The following is a 23,132-nucleotide window of genomic DNA, read 5'->3' as shown; positions in this document are numbered from 1 at the left end:
CATTCGTGATTGAACTTTGACCTATTTTCGGAAATTACGAATCTTAGTAAATATACCCCACTGCCGTGAAAAATTACAATTCGTAAAAAAGTCCTAAAAAAAAACAGACCTGCTTTTTTTATTCGTGATTTGAGATGCATGCAGGGATCCATGAGATCCGTGCATGTATATCAGTGGGAAGGGGTTGGAAAGTGCTTTTTTTTGCCAAAAAAAATTGCGTGGGGTCCCCCCTCCTAAGCATAACCAGCCTCGGGCTCTTTGAGCCGATCCTGGTTGCAGAAATATGGGAAAAAAAATGACAGGGGTTCCCCCATATTTAAGCAACCAGCATCGGGCTCTGCGCCTGGTCCTGGTCCCAAAAATACGGGGGACAAAAAGAGTAGGGGTCCCCCGTATTTTTAAAACCAGCACCGGGCTCCACTAGCTGGACAGATAATGCCACAGCCGGGGGTCACTTTTATACAGCGCCCTGCGGCCGTGGCATCAAAAATCCAACTAGTCACCCCTGGCCGGGGTACCCTGGGGGAGTGGGGACCCCTTCAATCAAGGGGTCCCCCCCCCCCAGCCACCCAAGGGCCAGGGGTGAAGCCCGAGGCTGTCCCCCCCCATCCAATGGGCTGCGGATGGGAGGGCTGATAGCCTTTGTTGTAAAATAAAAGATATTGTTTTTAGTAGCAGTACTACAAGTCCCAGCAAGCCTCCCCCGCATGCTTGTACTTGGAGAACCACAAGTACCAGCATGCGGCGGAAAAACGGGCCCGCTGGTACCTGTAGTACTACCACTAAAAAAATACCCCAAAAAACACAAGACACACACACCGTGAAAGTATAATTTTATTACATACATACACACATACATACATACTTACCTTATGTTCCCACGCAGGTCGGTCCTCTTCTCCAGTAGAATCCAAGGGGTACCTGTTGAAGAAATTCTACTCACCAGATCCAGTGGTCCAGGCTCCTCTGCAAATCCAGGGATAATCCACGTACTTGAATAAAACAAAAAAACGGTTGCCCGACCACGAACTGAAAGGTGACCCATGTTTGCACATGGGTCACCTTTCCACGAATGCCAGAAACCCACTTTGCCTTCTGGCTAAGTGGGTTTCTTCAGCCAATCAGGGAGTGCCACGTTGTAGCACTCTCCTGATCAGCTGTGTGCTGCTGTCCTCACTGACAGGCAGCACGCGGCAGTGTTACAATGTAGCGCCTATGCGCTACATTGTAACCAATGATGGGAACTTTCTGCCCTGCGGTTGACCTAAAGTGACGTCACCGCTGAGCAGAAAGTTCCCATCATTGGTTACAATGTAGCGCATAGGCGCTACATTGTAACACTGCCGCGTGCTGCCTGTCAGTGAGGACAGCAGCACACAGCTGATCAGGAGAGTGCTACAACGTGGCACTCCCTGATTGGCTGAAGAAACCCACTTAGCCAGAAGGCAAAGTGGGTTTCTGGCATTCGTGGAAAGGTGACCCATGTGCAAACATGGGTCACCTTTCAGTTCGTGGTCGGGCAACCGTTTTTTTGTTTTATTCAAGTACGTGGATTATCCCTGGATTTGCAGAGGAGCCTGGACCACTGGATCTGGTGAGTAGAATTTCTTCAACAGGTACCCCTTGGATTCTACTGGAGAAGAGGACCGACCTGCGTGGGAACATAAGGTAAGTATGTATGTATGTGTGTATGTATGTAATAAAATTATACTTTCACGGTGTGTGTGTCTTGTGTTTTTTTGGGTATTTTTTTAGTGGTAGTACTACAGGTACCAGCGGGCCCGTTTTTCCGCCGCATGCTGGTACTTGTGGTTCTCCAAGTACAAGCATGCGGGGGAGGCTTGCTGGGACTTGTAGTACTGCTACTAAAAACAATATCTTTTATTTTACAACAAAGGCTATCAGCCCTCCCATCCGCAGCCCATTGGATGGGGGGGACAGCCTCGGGCTTCACCCCTGGCCCTTGGGTGGCTGGGGGGGGGGGACCCCTTGATTGAAGGGGTCCCCACTCCCCCAGGGTACCCCGGCCAGGGGTGACTAGTTGGATTTTTGATGCCACGGCCGCAGGGCACTATATAAAAGTGACCCCCGGCTGTGGCATTATCTGTCCAGCTAGTGGAGCCCGGTGCTGGTTTTAAAAATACGGGGGACCCCTACTCTTTTTGTCCCCCGTATTTTTGGGACCAGGACCAGGCGCAGAGCCCGATGCTGGTTGCTTAAATATGGGGGAACCCCTGTCATTTTTTTCCCCATATTTCTGCAACCAGGATCGGCTCAAAGAGCCCGAGGCTGGTTATGCTTAGGAGGGGGGACCCCACGCAATTTTTTATAGGATTTTACTTTGTTTAATTTAAAAAAAAAAAAAAATACGAACCCCAGCACGGATCACACAGATCCGGCCGAGATTGATTGTAAAAAAAAACGGCAGTGTTTTGCTAATCACTGCCGTCAAATTAGGTAAAAAAACACGAATGACATCGACATCGGAAGCAAAGAAAAATACGAATACGACAGCTTAGTAAATTAGTCGTAATCAATTCAAAAAGTTGCAGTATTACACTGCCGATGTCATTCGTGATTGAACTTTGACCTATTTTCGGAAATTACGAATCTTAGTAAATATACCCCACTTTGTTCAATGCACAAAGTTACAATTTTTTTTGGCTAAAATGACCTTCAGGCTGTGTGTATAAGGTGTATATGTAACAAATGCATTCTGTGCTTAGATTTAGGTCCCATCACTAGGATATCTCATTATGGTATGCAATTATTCCAAAATACGGAAAAATCCCATTTCTCTATCGTCCTAAGTGGATGCTGGGGTTCCTGAAAGGACCATGGGGAATAGCGGCTCCGCAGGAGACAGGGCACAAAAGTAAAGCCTTTACAGGTCAGGTGGTGTGTACTGGCTCCTCCCCCCATGACCCCCCTCCAGTTAGATTTTTGTGCCCGGCCGAGAAGGGTGCAATTCTAGGTGGCTCTCATAAAGAGCTGCTTAGACAGTTTAGCTTAGGTTTTTTATTTTACAGTGATTCCTGCTGGCAACAGGATCACTGCAACGAGGGACAGAGGGGAGAAGAAGTGAACTCACCTGCGTGCAGGATGGATTGGCTTCTTGGCTACTGGACATGAAGCTCCAGAGGGACGATCACAGGTACAGCCTGGATGGTCACCGGAGCCGCGCCGCCGGCCCCCTCGCAGATGCTGAAGCAAGAAGAGGTCCAGAATCGGCGGCTGAAGACTCCAGCAGTCTTCTAAGGTAGCGCACAGCACTGCAGCTGTGCGCCATTTTCCTCTCAGCACAGTCACTGAGGGTGCAGGGCGCTGGGGGGGGGCGCCCTGGGAGGCAAATGAAAACCTTTTAAAAGGCAAAAAATACCTCACATATAGCCCCCAGAGGCTATATGGAGATATTTACCCCTGCCTAAATGTACTAAATAGCGGGAGACGAGCCCGCCGAAAAAGGGGCGGGGCCTATCTCCTCAGCACACGGCGCCATTTTCTGTCACAGCTCCGCTGGTCAGGACGGCTCCCAGGTCTCTCCCCTGCACTGCACTACAGAAACAGGGTAAAACAGAGAGGGGGGGCATATTAATGGCTATATATTTATATAAAAAGCAGCTATAAGGGAGCACTTAATCATAAGGCTATCCCTGTCATATATAGCGCTTTTTGGTGTGTGCTGGCAGACTCTCCCTCTGTCTCCCCAAAGGGCTAGTGGGTCCTGTCTTCGTATAGAGCATTCCCTGTGTGTCTGCTGTGTGTCGGTACGTGTGTGTCGACATGTATGAGGACGATATTGGTGTGGAGGCGGAGCAATTGCCAAATATGAGGATGTCACCCCCTAGGGAGTCGACACCGGAATGGATGCCTTTATTTGTGGAATTACGGGATAGCGTCAACTCGCTTAAGCAGTCGTTTGCCGACATGAGGCGGCCGGACAATCAATTAGTGCCTGTCCAGGCGCCTCAAGCACCGTCAGGGGCTGTAAAACGCCCTTTGCCTCAGTCGGTCGACACAGACCCAGACACAGGCACTGATTCCAGTGGTGAGGGCGACGAATCAACCGTATTTTCCAGTAGGGCCACACGTTATATGATTTTGGCAATGAAGGAGGCGTTACAGTTAGCTGATACTACAGGTACCACTAAACAGGGTATTATGTGGGGTGTGAAAAAACTACCAGTAGTTTTTCCCGAATCAGAAGAATTAAATGACGTGTGTGATGAAGCGTGGGTTGCCCCCGATAAAAAACTGCTAATTTCAAAGAAGTTATTGGCTTTATACCCTTTCCCACCAGAGGTTAGGGAGCGCTGGGAAACACCTCCTAGGGTGGACAAAGCGCTAACACGCTTATCAAAACAAGTGGCGTTACCCTCTCCTGAGACGGCCGCACTTAAAGATCCATCAGATAGGAGGATGGAAAATATCCAAAAAAGTATATACACACATGCAGGTGTTATACTACGACCAGCTATTGCGACTGCCTGGATGTGCAGTGCTGGGGTAGTTTGGTCAGAGTCCCTGATCGAAAATATTGATACCCTGGACAGGGACAATATTTTACTGTCGTTAGAACAAATAAAGGATGCTTTTCTTTATATGCGTGATGCACAGAGAGATATCTGCACACTGGCATCACGGGTAAGTGCTATGTCCATTTCGGCCAGAAGAGCTTTATGGACACGACAGTGGACAGGCGATGCGGATTCAAAACGGCATATGGAAGTTTTGCCGTATAAGGGGGAGGAGTTATTTGGGGTCGGTCTATCGGATTTGGTGGCCACGGCTACGGCCGGGAAATCCACCTTTCTACCTCAAGTCACTCCCCAACAGAAAAAGGCACCGACCTTTCAACCGCAGCCCTTTCGTTCCTTTAAAAACAAGAGAGCAAAGGGCTATTCATATCTGCCACGAGGCAGAGGACGAGGGAAGAGACAGCAACAGGCAGCTCCTTCCCAGGAACAGAAGCCCTCCCCGGCTTCTACAAAAGCCTCAGCATGACGCTGGGGCTTCTCAAGCGGACTCGGGGGCGGTAGGCGGTCGTCTCAAGAATTACAGCGCGCAGTGGGCTCACTCGCAGGTAGATCCCTGGATCCTGCAGATAATTTCTCAGGGGTACAGGTTGGAATTAGAGACGTCTCCACCTCGCCGTTTCCTGAAGTCTGCTTTACCAACGTCCCCCTCCGAAAGGGAGACGGTTTTGGAAGCCATTCACAAGCTGTACTCTCAGCAGGTGATAGTCAAGGTACCTCTTCTACAGCAAGGGAAGGGGTATTATTCCACTCTATTTGTGGTACCGAAGCCGGATGGCTCGGTAAGGCCTATTCTAAATCTGAAGTCCTTGAACCTGTACATAAAGAAGTTCAAGTTCAAGATGGAGTCACTCAGAGCAGTGATAGCGAACCTGGAAGAAGGGGATTTTATGGTATCCTTGGACATCAAGGATGCGTATCTCCACGTTCCAATTTACCCCTCACACCAGGGGTACCTCAGGTTCGTTGTACAAAACTGTCACTATCAGTTTCAGACGCTGCCGTTTGGGTTGTCCACGGCACCTCGGGTCTTTACAAAGGTAATGGCCGAGATGATGATTCTTCTTCGAAGAAAAGGCGTATTAATTATCCCATACTTGGACGATCTCCTAATAAGGGCAAGGTCCAGAGAACAGCTATAGATGGGATTAGCACTATCTCAAGAGGTGCTAAAGCAGCACGGATGGATTCTGAATATTCCAAAATCCCAATTAATGCCGACAACTCGTCTGCTGTTCCTGGGGATGATTCTGGACACAGTTCAGAAAAAGGTTTTTCTTCCCGAGGAAAAAGCCAAGGAGTTATCCGACCTGGTCAGGAACCTCCTAAAACCAGGAAAGGTGTCTGTACATCAATGCACAAGAGTCCTGGGAAAAATGGTAGCTTCTTACGAAGCAATTCCGTTCGGCAGATTCCATGCAAGAATTTTTCAAAGGGATCGGTTGGACAAATGGTCAGGGTCGCATCTTCAGATGCACCTGCGGATAACCCTGTCGCCAAGGACAAGGGTATCTCTCCTGTGGTGGTTGCAGGAGGCTCATCTATTGGAGGGCCGCAGATTCGGCATACAGGATTGGATCCTGGTGACCACGGACGCCAGCCTGAGAGGCTGGGGAGCAGTCACACAGGGAAGAAACTTCCAGGGAGTGTGGACGAGCCTGGAAAAGTCTCTTCACATAAACATTCTGGAACTAAGAGCGATCTACAATGCTCTAAGCCAGGCGGAACCTCTGCTTCAAGGAAGACCGGTGTTGATCCAGTCGGACAACATCACGGCAGTCGCCCATGTAAACAGACAGGGCGGCACAAGAAGCAGGAGTGCAATGGCAGAAGCTGCCAGGATCCTTCGCTGGGCGGAGAATCACGTGATAGCTTTGTCAGCAGTATTCATCCCGGGCGTGGACAACTGGGAAGCAGACTTCCTCAGCAGACACGATCTTCACCCGGGAGAGTGGGGACTTCATCCAGAAGTTTTTCACATGCTAATAAACCGTTGGGAAAAACCAATGGTGGACATGATGGCGTCTCGCCTCAACAAAAAACTGGACAGGTATTGCGCCAGGTCAAGAGATCCGCAGGCAATAGCTGTGGACGCGCTGGTAACACCTTGGGTGTATCAGTCGGTGTATGTGTTTCCTCCTCTGCCTCTCATACCAAAGGTATTGAGAATTATACGGCGAAGAGGAGTAAGAACGATACTAGTGGCTCCGGATTGGCCAAGAAGGACTTGGTACCCGGAACTTCAAGAGATGGTCACGGACGAGCCGTGGCCTCTACCTCTGAGAAGGGATCTGCTCCAGCAGGGTCCGTGTCTCTTTCAAGACTTACCGCGGCTGCGTTTGACGGCATGGCGGTTGAACGCCAGATCCTAAAAGGAAAAGGCATTCCAGAAGAAGTCATTCCTACCTTGATAAAGGCAAGGAAGGAAGTCACCGCGAAACATTATCACCGTATTTGGCGAAAATATGTTGCGTGGTGCGAGGATCGGAGTGCTCCGACGGAGGAATTTCAACTGGGTCGTTTCCTACATTTCCTGCAATCAGGATTGTCTATGGGTCTCAAATTGGGATCTATAAAGGTTCAAATTTCGGCCCTGTCAATATTCTTCCAAAAAGAATTGGCCTCAGTCCCTGAGGTCCAGACTTTTGTCAAAGGAGTACTGCATATACAGCCTCCTGTGGTGCCTCCGGTGGCACCGTGGGATCTAAATGTAGTTTTAGATTTCCTCAAATCCCATTGGTTTGAACCACTAAAGAATGTGGATTTGAAATATCTCACATGGAAAGTGACTATGTTACTGGCCCTGGCTTCGGCCAGGAGAGTATCTGAACTGGCGGCTTTATCTTATAAAAGCCCTTATTTAATTTTCCATTCGGATAGGGCAGAGCTGCGGACGCGTTCGCATTTTCTCCCTAAGGTGGTATCAGCGTTTCACCTGAACCAGCCTATTGTAGTGCCTGCGGCTACAGACGACTTGGAGGACTCCAAGTTGTTAGACGTTGTCAGAGCCTTAAAAATATATATTTCAAGGACGGCTGGAGTCAGAAAATCTGACTCGCTGTTTATACTGTATGCACCCAACAAGTTGGGTGCTCCTGCTTCTAAGCAGTCGATTGCTCGTTGGATTTGTAACACAATTCAACTTGCACATTCTGTGGCAGGCCTGCCACAGCCTAAATCTGTTAAGGCCCATTTCACAAGGAAGGTGGGCTCATCTTGGGCGGCTGCCCGAGGGGTCTCGGCATTACAACTCTGCCGAGCAGCTACGTGGTCAGGGGAGAACACGTTTGTAAAATTTTACAAATTTGATACCCTGGCAAAAGAGGACCTGGAGTTCTCTCATTCGGTGCTGCAGAGTCATCCGCACTCTCCCGCCCGTTTGGGAGCTTTGGTATAATCCCCATGGTCCTTTCAGGAACCCCAGCATCCACTTAGGACGATAGAGAAAATAAGAATTTACTTACCGATAATTCTATTTCTCGGAGTCCGTAGTGGATGCTGGGCGCCCATCCCAAGTGCGGATTATCTGCAATACTTGTACATAGTTATTGTTAACTAATTCGGGTTATTGTTTAGGAAGCCATCTTTCAGAGGCTCCTCTGTTATCATACTGTTAACTGGGTTTAGATCACAAGTTGTACGGTGTGATTGGTGTGGCTGGTATGAGTCTTACCCGGGATTCAAAATCCTCCCTTATTGTGTACGCTCGTCCGGGCACAGTACCTGGCTGGAGTCTGGAGGGGGGTCATGGGGGGAGGAGCCAGTACACACCACCTGACCTGTAAAGGCTTTACTTTTGTGCCCTGTCTCCTGCGGAGCCGCTATTCCCCATGGTCCTTTCAGGAACCCCAGCATCCACTACGGACTCCGAGAAATAGAATTATCGGTAAGTAAATTCTTATTATCCAAAATACCTCTGGTCCCAAGCATTTTGGATAAGGGAGACTCAACCTGTAGTAGTAAATGCAAGAACACATTTTATAACTTTGACTATTTTAGAACTTGCAAAACATTTTATGTACTGATATAAGTCATTTTTGTTGAAAACAGGTATATATTTTAATCTGTATTCTTTCCTTACCTGCATCATAAAAGCAGTGAACATCCATTCCCAAACTATGTTGTCCTGAAGAAATGTAATTACATTTGGTTTCAGTTGTGAATATACCAACATGAACAAAAAATATTTTAAATGATTGGTACATAACACATAAACTATGTGAACATGTAATATTTTGATGAAAAAAAAAATGGTTGCACATAAGAATTGTTTTGTAGTTAATATATTACTGTTAATTACAAGGGTCATGAAAGATATGTTTGCATCAGAACTGATTACAATTAGCCTAATTCAGATCACATTGGATCTGAGGCTCATGTCGCAAAGTACCAATGTTTGGTACTTTGTGCATGCACCAGAACCATACTGCAACTGTCCTACATCAGTAGATTGACAGGGGGCAACGATGGCCTCAGTTTCCCAAAATGGAGGCGTGTCACCAGGACTGGTGCTAGGATGTTCAGCACTCCCCTGTAAAACTCTAAATTTGTGCCCTCTTCCATAAGGAGAAGAGCCTCACTGCTTCTCATACCCTCAGAGTCAAAAGGCACAAAGTGGGGAAAATAGAATTTTCAGTATCAGTGATTTGAAATCATCGATGGTGTATGACCAGTGGTAACTACTTTTACCATTATTGGTTTCCCGCCATCGATGATACAGAGATATCAAAAAAATATTTCTCCAGGTGTGTTAGGACATGGAGCATAGCTCTGCTCCCTGACACCCGCAAAGTCACACCCCGCGAGCCCTGATTGACCCACAACTCACTGAACATTAAAGTAAAGGTGACCATCTGTGGATTAAACCATTGATGGTTCCCTTACAAATGATTTTACACCATCAAGGTTATCCATCAATGGTAATGTACCAATGGTCATCGCTACCCAGGGCAACAGATTCTTCCGCTTTCCCCATAAAGAGAGTGACCCATAAAAGTCTCATCCCAACATCTCACCATAATTACATATAGCAATCTAGGGAGACTATTTTTTGTGTGGTTTTTTTCTAATATATTTTCTCTGACGTCCTAGTGGATGCTGGGGACTCCGTAAGGACCATGGGGAATAGACGGGCTCCGCAGGAGACTGGGCACTCTAAAGAAAGATTTAGGACTATCTGGTGTGCACTGGCTCCTCCCCCTATGACCCTCCTCCAAGCCTCAGTTAGATTTCTGTGCCCGGCTGAGCTGGATGCACACTAGGGGCTCTCCTGAGCTCCTAGGAAGAAAGTGTTTGTTAGGTTTTTTATTTTCAGTGAGACCTGCTGGCAACAGGCTCACTGCATCGAGGGACTAAGGGGAGAAGAAGCGAACCTACCTAAGTGGTGGTAGCTTGGGCTTCTTAGGCTACTGGACACCATTAGCTCCAGAGGGATCGAACACAGGACCCGACCTCGTCGTCCGTTCCCGGAGCCGCGCCGCCGTCCTCCTTACAGAGCCAGAAGCAAGAAGGTGTTCCGGAAAATCGGCGGCTGAAGACTTCTGTCTTCTCCAAGGTAGCGCACAGCACTGCAGCTGTGCGCCATTGCTCCTCATGCACACCTCACACTCCGGTCACTGATGGGTGCAGGGCGCTGGGGGGGGGGCGCCCTGAGCAGCAATACTGACACCTTGGCTGGCAAACTGGCACCATATATAGCCCCAGAGGCTATATAGGTGCTTTTTAACCCCTGCCAGAATCCATAAAAATGCGGGAGAAAGTCCGCGAAAAAGGGGCGGAGCTATCTCCTTCAGCACACTGGCGCCATTTTTCCCTCACAGCTCCGTTGGAGGGAAGCTCCCTGGCTCTCCCCTGCAGTCAATACACTACAGAAAGGGTTAAAAAGAGAGGGGGGGCACAATTTAGGCGCAGTATACAATATATATAGGCAGCTATAAGGGAAAACACTCTTTATATGTGATATCCCTGTGATATATAGCGCCCTGGTGTGTGCTGGCATACTCTCCCTCTGTCTCCCCAAAGGGCTTTGTGGGGTCCTGTCCTCTGTCAGAGCATTCCCTGTGTGTGTGCTGTGTGTCGGTACGGCTGTGTCGACATGTATGAGGAGGATAATGATGTGGAGGCGGAGCGAATGCCTGTAAATGTGATGTCACCCCCTGCGGGATCGACACCGGTGTGGTTGGACTTATGGAAGGATTACGTGAAAGTGTCAACTCCTTACACAAAAGGTCGACGACACAGAACAGCCGGCTACTCAGCTTGTGCCTGTTCCAGCGTCTCAAATGTCATGGGGGGCTCTAAAAACGCCCGCTACCTCAGATGGCAGAAACAGATGTCGACACGGATACCGACTCCAGTGTCGACGACGATGAGACTAGTGTACCCTCCAAATAGGTCCACCCGTTACATGATTGAGGCAATGAAAAATGTATTACACATTTATGATAATACCCCAGGTACCACATAAAAGGGTATTATGTTTGGTGAGAGAAAACTACCAGTAGTTTTTCCTGCATCTGAGAAATTAAATGAGGTGTGTGAGGAAGCGTGGTCTTCCCCCGGTAAGAAATTGATAATTTCTAAACGGTTATTGGCAGCGTACCCTTTCCAGCCAGAGGATAGGTCGCGTTGGGAAACACCCCATAGGGTAGATACAGCGCTTACACGCTTATCAGAAAAGGTGGCACTACCGTCTCCGGATACGGCCGCCCTGAAGGAACCTGCTGATAAAAAGCAGGGGGTTACCCTGAAAGATATAGTCACACACTCGGGCATTATATTGCGACCAGCCATTGCTTCGGCATGGATGTGCAGTGCTCCCGCTGCGTGGTCAGATTCCCTGTCGGAAAATAACTATGGATAGGGACAATATTTTCCTGACAATAGAGCATATAAAAGACGTGGTCTTATACATGCGTGATGCACAGAGGGATATTTGCCGGCTGGCATAAAAAATAAGCGCTAGGTCCATTGCCGCCAGACGGGGGTTATGGACTCGGCAATGGTCAGGCGATGCCGACTCGAATCGGCACATGGAAGTTTTGCCCTATAAGGGGGTAAAACTGTTTGGGGATGGTCTTTCAGACCTCGTTTCCACAGCTACTGCTGGGAAATCGACTTTTTTGCCACAGGCTACCCCACAACAAAAGAAAGCACCGTATCATCAAGTACAGTCCTTTCGGCCCCAGAAAAGCAAGAGGGCTAGAGGCTCATCCTTTCTGCCGAGAGGCAAAGGTAGAGGAAAAAGCTGCAGCACACAGCTAGTTCCCAAGAGCAGAAGTCCTCCCTGCGTCCGGTAAGTCCACAGCATGACGCTGGGGCTGCTCAGGCGGACCCGGGTACGGTGGGGGCCCGTCTCAGAAATTTCAGCGCCCAGTGGGCTCTCTCACATGGATCCCTGGGTCCTTCAAGTAGTATCTCAGGGGTACAGGCTGGAGTTCGAGACGTTCTTCCCCCCGCCGTTTCCTAAAATCTGCCTTACCGGCACCTCCCTCTGCCAGGGAGGCGGTGTTGGTGGCTATTCAACACTATAATCACAACAAGTGATTGTCAAGGTGCCCCTCCTTCAGCAAGGAAGGGGTTACTATTCCACAATGGTTGTGGTACCGAAACAGAACGGTTCGGTGAGACCCATCTTAAAATTAAAATACTTGAACTTTTATATCAGAAGATCCAAGTTCAAGATGGAATCGCTCAGGGCGGTTATTACGAGCCTGGACGAGGGGGATTACAGGGTCTCCCAGGACATCAAGGATGCGTACCTGCATGTCCCCATTTACCCTCCTCACCAGGAGTACCTCAGATGTGTGGTACAGGACTGTCACTATCAGTTCCAGACGCTGCCGTTGGAGTTGTCCACGGCACCGAAGGTCTTTACCAAGGTAATGGCCGAAATGATGATACTCCTTCGCAAGAAGGAAGTTTTTTTTATCCCATACTTGGACGATCTCCTGATAAAAGCGAGGTCCAAAGAACAGTTGGTAGTGGGGGTAGCACTCTCTCGGGAAGTGCTACAACAGCACGACTGGATTCTCAATATTCCAAAGTCACAGCTGGTCCCGACGACACGTCTTCTGTTCCTGGGAATGATTCTGGACACAGACCAGAAAAGAGTGTTTCTTCCAGTGGAAGCACACGAGTCCTGGAAAAAATGGTAGCTTCGTACGAAGCATAATTCCATTCGGAAGGTTCCACGCAAGGACGTTCCAGTGGGACCTGTGGGACAAATGGTCCGGGTCCCATCTACAGATACAACAGCGGATAACCCTGTCGGCAAGAAACAGGGTGTCGCTGCTGTGGTGGCTGCAGAGGGCTCATCTACTAGAGGGCCGCAGATTCGGAATACAGGACTGGGTCCTGGTGACCACGGAGGCCAGCCTTCGGGGCTGGGGTGCAGTCACACAGGGAAGAAATTTCCAAGGAGATTTCGCTTCACATAAATATTCTGGAGCTAAGGGCCATTTACAATGCCCTAAGCCAAGCAAGGCCCCTGCTTCAGAACCAGCCGGTACTGATCCAATCAGACAACATCACGGCGGTCGCCCATGTAAACAGACAGGGCGGCACAAGAAGCAGGATGGCGATGGCAGAAGCCACAAGGATTCTCCGATGGGCGACCAACACCCGGGAGAATGGGGACTTCTTCCAGAAGTTTTCCAAATGCGGGTAAACCGTTGGGAATGACCACGGGTGGACATGATGGCGTCCCGCCTCAACAAAAAGTTGAAAAGATATTGCGCCAGGTCAAGGGACCCTCAGGCGATCGCTGTGGACGCTCTAGTGACACCGTGGGTGTACCAGTCGGTTTATGTGTTTCCTCCTCTACCTCTCATACCCAAGGTACTGAGAATAAAAAGAATGCGAGGAGTAAAAACCATACTCGTGGTTCCGGATTGGCCAAGAAGAGCTTGGTACCCGGAACTTCAAGAGATGCTGGCAGAGGACCCTTGGCCTCTGCCGCTCAGACAAGACCTGCTGCAGCAGGGACCCTGTCTGTTCCAAGACTTACCGCGGCTGCGTTTGACGGCATGGCGGTTGAACACCGGATCCTAAAGGAAAAGGGTATTCCGGAGGAAGTCATCCCTACCCTGATCAAAGCCAGGAAGGATGTCACCGCAAGACATTATTACCGCATTTGGCGGAAATATGTTGCTTGGTGTGAGGCCATGAAGGCCCCGAAGGAGGAATTTCAACTGGGTCGATTCCTACACTTCCTGCAAGCAGGGGTGACGTTGGGCCTCAAATTGGGGTCCATCAAGGTCCAGATTTCGGCTCTGTCGATTTTCTTCCAGAAAGAACTGGCTTCACTGCCTGAAGTTCAGACTTTTGTCAAAGGAGTTCTGCATATTCAGCCTCCTTTTGTGCCCCCAGTGGCACCTTGGGATCTCAATGTGGTTTTGGCATTCCTGAAATCACATTGGTTCGAACCACTTAAGACTGTGGAATTAAAATATCTCACGTGGAAAGTGGTCATACTGTTGACCTTGGCTTCGGCCAGGCGGGTTTCAGAATTGGCGGCTTTGTCTTGTAAAAGCCCTTATCTGATTTTCCAGATGGATAGGGCAGAATTGAGGACTCGTCCTCAGTTTCTTCCGAAGGTGGTCTCAGCTTTTCACTTGAACCAACCTATTGTGGTGCCTGCGGCTACTAGGGACTTGGAGGATTCCAAGTTGCTGGACGTAGTCAGGGCCCTGAAAATGTATGTTTCCAGGACGGCTGGAGTCAGAAAAACTGACTCGCTGTTTATCCTGTATGCACCCAACAAGCTGGGTGCTCCTGCTTCTAAGCAGTCTATTGCGCGCTGGATTTGTAGCACTATTCAGCTGGCGCATTCTGCGGTAGGATTACCGCAGCCTAAATCAATAAAAGCCCATTCCACAAGGAAGGTGGGCTCATTTTGGGCGGCTGCCCGAGGGGTCTCGGCTTTACAACTTTGCCGAGCAGCTACTTGGTCAGGGGAAAACACGTTTGCTAAATTCTACAAATTTGATTCCCTGGCTGAGGAGGACCTGGAGTTCTCTCATTCGGTGCTGCAGAGTCATCCGCACTCTCCCGCCCGTCTGGGAGCTTTGGTATAATCCCCATGGTCCTTACGGAGTCCCCAGCATCCACTAGGACGTCAGAGAAAATAAGATTTTACTCACCGGTAAATCTATTTCTCGTAGTCCGTAGTGGATGCTGGGCGCCCATCCCAAGTGCGGATTGTCTGCAATACTTGTACATAGTTATTGTTACAAAAATCGGGTTTTGTTGTGAGCCATCTCTTCAGAGGCTCCAATTGTTATCATACTGTTAACCGGGGTTCCTATCACGTGTTATATGGTGTGATTGGTGTGGCTGGTATGAGTCTTACCCGGGATTCAAAATCCTTCCTTATTGTGTCAGCTCTTCCGGGCACAGTTCCTAACTGAGGCTTGGAGGAGGGTCATAGGGGGAGGAGCCAGTGCACACCAGATAGTCCTAAATCTTTCTTTAGAGTGCCCAGTCTCCTGCGGAGCCCGTCTATTCCCCATGGTCCTTACGGAGTCCCCAGCATCCACTACGGACTACGAGAAATAGATTTACCGGTGAGTAAAATCTTATTTTTTCTTTTTGAATTTGAGTTGACTTACTATATGCCAATCATTATTAATTGATTTCTGTATGTAAACTACACAGTAGAAAAGTGCAAACACTACATCATTGACAATCATACTTGTTATAATAGGTATGATAATACAGTACATTTATACTTCTTACTCTAGATCCATGATGGTCTGAATGCTATTCCCTGCACTGCAACAGAGAAAGAAGACTGCAGCCTAAGTCTCACACCTCAGCAACTGTATCAAGTAGTTATTGGTAAGACTTGTGAAATAAGAATGTGAAAGGCCTCCAGCAATAATTGTTCTTTTCAGTATATATTCTAACTTAATATGTTCAACTATATAATTAATGCAAAGATAAATATATATATAATAAGAGTTATTTGAAAATTCATTTAGGAATTGCTTGAAACACAACTAAATAAAAATGCTCCATGGCTTAAACAATTTTCTTTTTGAATTTTTTATAATGACATTTATATTTTGCAAATTTTACAGGTCCTTCCACAATAGACTTTGGAGACGTCTGTGTTCGTTCCACATCTGTCAAAGAAATGAATGTCATAAATAGCCTGCACACGTACATCTGGGTTCAGGTAGAAATTGATTGTGATGAGCTGCAGCAAACAAGCCCACTTTCTCATGTTGTACCACCGATGTCAAAGACTGAGATCCCTGTCGTCTTTGAAACAAATTCATTGGGAAAATTTAAGAAGTAAGAACAGATGTTGTTGTTGTTGTTTTGAATTTTAATTCAATATTATTAAAGGAATACAAAATAAAAAAGACAAAGTGTGGGATTGCAGCACCAGTTCAATAAGCAGACATAAAACACAATAATAATTAAATGAACACATTATAAGACAACAATATATAGGCACATAACCCAGAAGTGCAGAATGGGCCAGGGTGAGCAGGGGATCAACCTAAATACTTCTACCTTGGAAAACATAAATTATTAACTTGTTCAGGAAAGGACACTTGGAAGTGAGACAGGTCATTATGTGGGACCAAAACTCCCTCCATGTGTTTTATGGTAGTTTTATAGGATGGGGTACCACAGAGCTCCAACCAACCTTTTCTTCTGCAAGATACTCTTGGAAAGTCTTATTTTTTATTCCTTCTCCATATAAAATGCCATTGCCTTGGTAGCATTGCTATTAAGCATATTGGTATAACATGAAACTACAGTGCCAGGACTAATCCCCTGTATTCACAAATATACTATTGAATCAAGCTGCTATTTCTGTATATTTTACTCATTTATTAAATTGGAAAGTGTTTCCTTGGCTTGGTGTTGATATTTAAAGGATATCTATCTATCTATCTATCTATCTATCTATCTATCTATCTATCTATCTATCTATCTATCTATCTATCTATCTATCTATCTCAAAATTAGTGCGAAGGTTTTTTTGTGGTGTGTGTGTGTGTGTGTGTGTGTGTGTGTGTGTGTTAATATAGAATAAACTTGAAAAACAAATGCAGAATTACTTTTTTGGTTTTGTGTAGAGGCCTGCAATGTCTCAAAAACTTAAAACTTTGCTACCACTGTTTGAAAGGAATTTGCTGGTTTTGTGGTAAGCTTTCTAGGAATACATCTCAGGCCAAAACTGTATCCAGGGGCGGATTGGGATGTAAAACCAGCCCGGGAAATTTATGGAAGCAGCCCTAATGGGGGTGTGGTCTGATGACGGGACAGGGTATATTGAGAGAGGCGGGGTCCCTCCTCATAGGGCCTGATTGTATGCAGTTGCGGCCTTCCTTGTGTATTTTGCAGCAGTTGTGTATGAGACCAGGGGTGCATTGGGAACTAAAAGTGCCCCTGTAAAATTTTGCATAAGTTGCCTGACATGGGCAGCACAAGAGGTATAACATACCGAGTAGCCATGGCAGTATCACTGGATGGCAGAGTTGCTGTACTGCAGAGATAGAATAACAATGAATGGGGACAATGCAGCGTACTCAGTGCGCTGAGCTGCCTGTCATGTGGGGGGGGGGGGGGGGTGTCACACGACAACACACAAAACAGGCCGCACATACACGTTGGCCTACCAGGAATCTTCCTGGTAAACCCTATGGCCAATCCGCCCCTGACTGTATCTACAGTATGAGGACAATTGAAGTGAAAATGAATGTCCCCAGAGATCACAAGAGACACTTTCATATGCTTATCCATCATGTGTAATTCTTTGTGAAGAAAAGAAGTCTAGTTTATGGTTTACAATAAATATTAACTAGCATGTGTTGTGATTGTAACTATCTTTTACATCTTCAAGGTATCTTATACATTGATGCTAATAATGCTACTTAACAATGGGCAATTGAACTCAAACTAGTTGTACAGACACTTTTTTCCCCATTGTTTATCTTCTGTTAAGTGTTATTTCTGTTATGTGTCTTCCAATATGGTAAATTTATTGTTCCTGCCCTCTTTATGAGAGATATAGGGTAGGCATAGAGAATGTGTATTTATAAGTGTGGAGTTTTAGAAGTGGCAGTGTTGCCTATAGCAACCAATAAGATTCTAACTATTATTTTCTGTAACGTGCTAGATAAATGTTAAGTAAAATCTGATTGGTTGCCATGGGCAACATCTCCACTTCTAAAAAATGGTACTTTAGTATATATACCTCTATGTGTTTGGTACTACAACTATCAGAGAGTAAGACCAGTGAAAATCAAGAAAAATAAATATAATAATAAAATGAAACTAAGCTTTCTCTCAGGAATTATATTTTTCCTGTAGAGAAGACAAAAGACCACAAAAACCAGGTGCAGAAAACATTTACAAACAGTATATAAAAAAGTTAATATGTAAATCTACAGATTGTGTTGCTGGTCCTAATAAAGGATCTGTATGTCCAATGTCAGACTGGGGCATGAAGGGCTCGCCAGGGAAAGCAATCATAAGCACATTCAAAGGGGCGTGGTCATTTACCAGAGGGAGTGAGGTCATCTACCCAGGAGAAGTGGCCAGCCATTATAAAGGTTGTGTTCAGTCCTTGCAGGACATGATTCTTGCCATAGTGCAGTATCGCCTTGATTAGCAGCTCACATGATATACACATGTCCCACCTCGCAATTTTGATTTTGTGGAGTGCAATTAAGCAAGACTGAACAAACATCAAGCTATTTATCCCAAACATCCTTTGGCAACTAAAAACAAACTATATAATGATGCCATAATTTAAATTGCTTATTCCGAAATCTAGTTATAACTAGGGGTGAGCCGGTTCGGTCCCCGACAGACTGCACTGTCTGTTAACTATACTCTTATATTAATTATTTATTTATTTATTTATTAACAGTTTCTTATATAGCGCAGCAGATTCCGTTGCACTTTACAATTGGACACAATGATACAACAAAACTGATTAATAAACAAACAGTCAGAGGTAGGAAGTATACAGTCAGAGGTATACAGTTTGTGTGTTAATATTAATATGTTGTATACAGCCATCCCTGTACAGTATGTTAAATATTTTGAACTGTATACTGCCAGCCTTGTGTGTTGCTATTAATATTTCTGCTGTGGGGTACACTGGGCTCCACAAGGATAGACATAGGGGTGTAGAGTAGGATCTTGATCCGGAGCACCAACAGGCTCAAAAGCTTTGACCTTCTTCCCAAGATGCATAGCGCCGCCTCCTATATCACCCCGCCTCCGTGCACAGGAGCTCAGTTTGTAGTTGGTGCTTGCAGTGCAAGCATGTGACAGGAAGAGCTGCTCACAGCAGCTCTAGAAAAAGCTTTTCTGAGGGAAAAAAGACTACAAGGGCTGCAGCAGAGGCACAGATTGTGCTGGATGTCAATAGACATTGCCTGCTGCAGCTCCATCTCTCCCCCAGCGGCGCTGTACACTCCCGTGCCCTGGTTGCCGGGTACCTACATCAGGAAGCTCCGGTTTTCTTCCAAGTTAGTCACACACAGCTGGAGCTCTCCGGGATCGCGTGGCCGCACTTCGGGAGGAGGTAAGTGGGTCCGCTCGCACTTTATCGCGATCCGGCGTGGCCGATGGGAGGCGGGCCGCGCACGCTGGCGGTGGACACTGTGGCAGTACAGGCGATCCCACTAGATCACCAGGGCATGGGTGCAGGTCAGGTTTTCTCTCTAAACCTTTTTTACAAGTAGCCTGCAGTACCCGGTGGTTTTGCCAGCAGAGGGGATAAGGCTTAGACCTGGAGCCCCCCCACCCCCAGCCCCAGGGTGCCATTTCCCGCAAATGTTCCCGCCCTGGAGCTGCATATCTGTCTCTCCCTCATTCCCTAGCAGTGTCTGTGGCGCCATTATCCCTCAGCTCACTGTTCCTGGGAATGCTTAGGCAAATCCTCCTATGTAAAGCCGCCAGGTTGTCAGTGCTGTGACTTTACAAGACACTTAAGTATTCTACCTGCCTTTTTTAGTCAGTGTTAGTAAGAAAGAGTGCACTTAGTCAGGGTTTCCTAGTACAATTACCCTGTGATATACATCCAGTTCTTACTGTGTACTGTTATATCTATTGTTATATAGCTGTGTAAGCTAGTCCAGTGCAGTATTATTGTTAGTAATAACCTCTGCATTGTACAGACTGTGACTATTTGTGTGTGCATTTGATAGCTGAGTGGTGTCCATTTCGTGTCTTTCACTCAACCTGCTATCCCTATATTCTATAACCTGAGGGGGCTTGGTGCATCAGGTTTTATCTAATATAGGATTTTTACAAAGATATACTGTATTACGTATTTTTCTCTGTGATTTTGTCACCATATCTCTCCTTTATCTCTGCTGGTGCTGACTACACTGCGCAGGGGTTTGGGCTAGAGGTATTGTGCTGCTGACAAATTGTACTGTGTTACCTGATACTGCAAGTTATATCATGTCTGCTTCTGAGGGTAACTGTTCTGGGGCTGAACACACTGCCGGTATTGCTGAAGCCGCAGATACCTATGAGGAGAATATAGCAGCTTTGGGCTCTGGTTCTGGGGGCTCCTTGCCCCCCAGTGGGACGGTGGCAACGGGGGCAAATAATGACCCGACGTGGGCCACTTTATCCACGCTTCTGCATATGCTAGTTCATAAACTAACACCCCCTATGGGATCCCCAATGCCGGTGCAACCGTTTGTGGTCCCTGCAGCTAACCCGCCATGGGCGGACGATTTATCTGCTCAAATAAAGAAGTTGAACCAGTCCCTGACTACTAAAAAGTCTGACCGGCGCTCGCCTACGTCCAAGTGGTCCTCTAAGCGAGCGCTTGTCTCCTCACAATCCACTGCTGTCGCTGACACCTCGTCGGATGAAGACGGCACTTACACTGACCCCACAGGTTCTGACTCAGATACGGCTGATGGGGAGGGTGGTTCACATGTGGATGTTCCTAATCTTTTGGAGGCTATTAAGTTGATTTTACAGTTTACGGATGATCCCGAGCCATCCGTTGCTCCTAAGAAACCAGATAGGTTCAAGCGTTAGAAGGTGATTAAACAAGTTTTACCTCACTCTGACCACCTAATTGATATACGTCAGGAACCCTGGGAAAACCCGGGTACGAAGTTTGTGCCTCAAAAGAAGATGCTGGCTCGCTATTCCCCTCGTGCCGGAGCTGTCTAAGAATTGGGAAACGCCTCCTCCAGTGGACTCACATGTGGCTAGGATGGTGGTTTCCTCAGCTCTACCGGTCACCACCGTCACGTCTCTAAAAGAGCCTACGGATAAACGTGTGGAGGGTTGTCTGAAAGCGATTTACACCCTCACGGGTGCTGCACAAAGGCCCACTATTGCAGCTACTTGGGCTGCAGAGGCCATTGAAGCATGGGCCTTGGAGTTAGATGCTGAAATCTCCTCTGACCATGCTAGACAATACTTGTCTTATATTGTCACAGCTTCTCGTATTAAAGAGGTGGCTTCTGATGCCGGTATCCTGGCAGCCTAGGCCTCTACTACGTCAGTCCTGGCTCGCCGGATATTGTGGCTGAGATCCTGGTCTGTGGATCTGGACTCTAGAAAAACCCTGGAGGTACTACCTTTTAAGGGAGATATTCTGTTTGGGGAGGATTTAAATAAGATTGTGGCTGACTTGGCTACTGCCAAAACTGCCTGTCTGCCAAGTACTGCTCCTTCTGTGTCGAAGGCTAAAGGTACTTCCTTTCGCCCCTTTCGTCCTTCAGGTAAAGCAAAAGGCTAGGCGTACAACAAGCAGGCCTGCACTTCCAAACCTGGTGAGCCTAAGCCCAAAAGAGCCTGGGCGGCCCGTCAGCCAGCTTCCAAGACAGATAAGCCTGCCGCATGATGGGGCTGGCCTTCCTCTGGGGGATCCCAGGGTGGTGGGCATGGCTTCTAGGGTATACCCAGGAATGGTTGAAGACCACTTCAGATGCCTGGGTACGGGAAGTCGTCACTCGAGGTTACGCCATAGCCTTCAAAAACCGACCCCCTCATCGATTTTGTCAGACAGATGTCCCGTTGGACAAGACAAAGGCAAACACTCTACATTCGGTGGTACAGACCCTCCTGGATACAGGAGTCGTAGTACAGGTGCCTCTTGCGCAGAGGGGCCGGGGGTACTATTCTCCGCTGTTTCTAGTCACGAAACCGAATGGGTCCTCCCGGCCCATTCTCAACCTCAAGGCATTGAACAGGTTTGTGAAGGTTTCCAAGTTCCGGATGGAAACCCTTCGCTCTATAGTTCTGGCCTTGGAACCTGGGGACTTCATGGTCTCCCTGGATATACAGGATGCTTACCTGCATATTCCTATAGCAGTGTCTCATCAGCAATACCTGAGATTTGCGATTGGCAACTACCATTACCAGTTTCGGGCATTACCTTTTGGTTTAACAATGGGTCCATGAGTCTTTACAAAAGTCATGGCGGTGATGACGGTGGTACTCCGCCGTCAAGGGGTCAGGATACTGCCGTATTTGGACGACTTGTTAATCCTGGCAAATTCCTCAGAACTTCTCCTGCATCATCTAGATGTGACGGTCCGGTTTCTGCAAGCCCACGGGTGGCTCATCAACTGGAAGAAGTCATCCCTGATCCCTGCTCAGAGCATGGTGCATCTGGGAGCACTATTGGACACTCACAACCAGATGCACCAAGGAGGAGTCCCTACTCTCGATCAATATTATGGAGTTTCGGGCGGTCTTCAATGCCTTGAACCTAGCCCAGCATTTAATTCAGAACCGTCCTGTTCAAGTACAGTCGGACAACGCCACCACAGTGGCTTACATAAATCATCAAGGCGGCACTCGAAGCCGCCTAGCAATGAAGGAAGTCTCACGGATTCTACAGTGGGCAGAACGCCATTTACCGGCCATATCGGCAATATTCATTCTGGGAGTCCTGAATTGGGAAGCGGACTTTCTCAGTCGTCAGGACGTGCATGCCGGCGAGTGGGGCCTCCATCCAGAAGTATTTAAACTCCTAGTGGAAAGGTGGGGCCTTCCAGACGTAGATCTGATGGCATCTCGACACAATCACAAGGTTCCGGTCTTCGGAGCAAGGACAAGGGATCCTCAAGCTGCATTTGTGGATGCGCTGGCGGTACCGTGGAGGTTTCTGCTGCCGTACGTGTTCCCTCCGGTGTCACTCCCGCCCAGGGTAATTCGGAAGTTCAAGCAAGAAAAAGGAATTCTGCTTCTCATAGCTCCAGCGTGGCCCAGACAGCAATGGTTCTCAGACCTGCAATTCCTATCGTCAGAGCGTCCAATTTTACTTCCACAACGCCCAGACCTCCTCATTCAGGGCCCCTGTGTCTACCAGGAACTAGCCCGGCTGTCTTTGACGGCGTGGCTCTTGAAGCTTCCGTCTTAAGGGCTAAAGGGTTTTCTGAGGCGGTCATTCAAACTATGTTGCGGGCCCGGAAACCGGCTTCTGCTCAGATTTACTATAGGGTCTGGCATTCTTACTTTGTTTGGTGCGCATCTAACAATTATGACGCTTCCAAGTTTAGTATAGCCAAGTTCTTGGCTTTTCTTCAGCAAGGCCTGGACTTAGGCCTGCATCTGGCCTCCCTCAAGGTTCAAATATCTGCC

General features: G+C 47.6%; 1 protein-coding gene across 6 annotated transcripts in view; it reads left to right on the top strand.

Moving 5' to 3' along the window:
- Nucleotides 1-23,132, top strand: part of CFAP47 (cilia and flagella associated protein 47) — a 1,065,013-nt gene that overhangs the window by 194,173 nt on the left and 847,708 nt on the right. For all 6 annotated transcript variants that reach the window (XM_063953487.1, XM_063953488.1, XM_063953489.1 and 3 more), the window contains exons 14-15: nucleotides 15,278-15,374; nucleotides 15,617-15,833. In XM_063953487.1, coding sequence (XP_063809557.1) covers nucleotides 15,278-15,374; nucleotides 15,617-15,833 — 314 coding nt within the window. The remainder of the gene's footprint in view (nucleotides 1-15,277; nucleotides 15,375-15,616; nucleotides 15,834-23,132) is intronic.

This window comes from Pseudophryne corroboree, chromosome 2 (assembly GCF_028390025.1).
Source record: "Pseudophryne corroboree isolate aPseCor3 chromosome 2, aPseCor3.hap2, whole genome shotgun sequence".
Lineage (NCBI taxonomy): Eukaryota > Metazoa > Chordata > Amphibia > Anura > Myobatrachidae > Pseudophryne > Pseudophryne corroboree.
The sequence above is the reverse complement of the archived record's forward strand: the minus strand, read 5'-3'. Positions and strand labels throughout refer to the sequence as shown.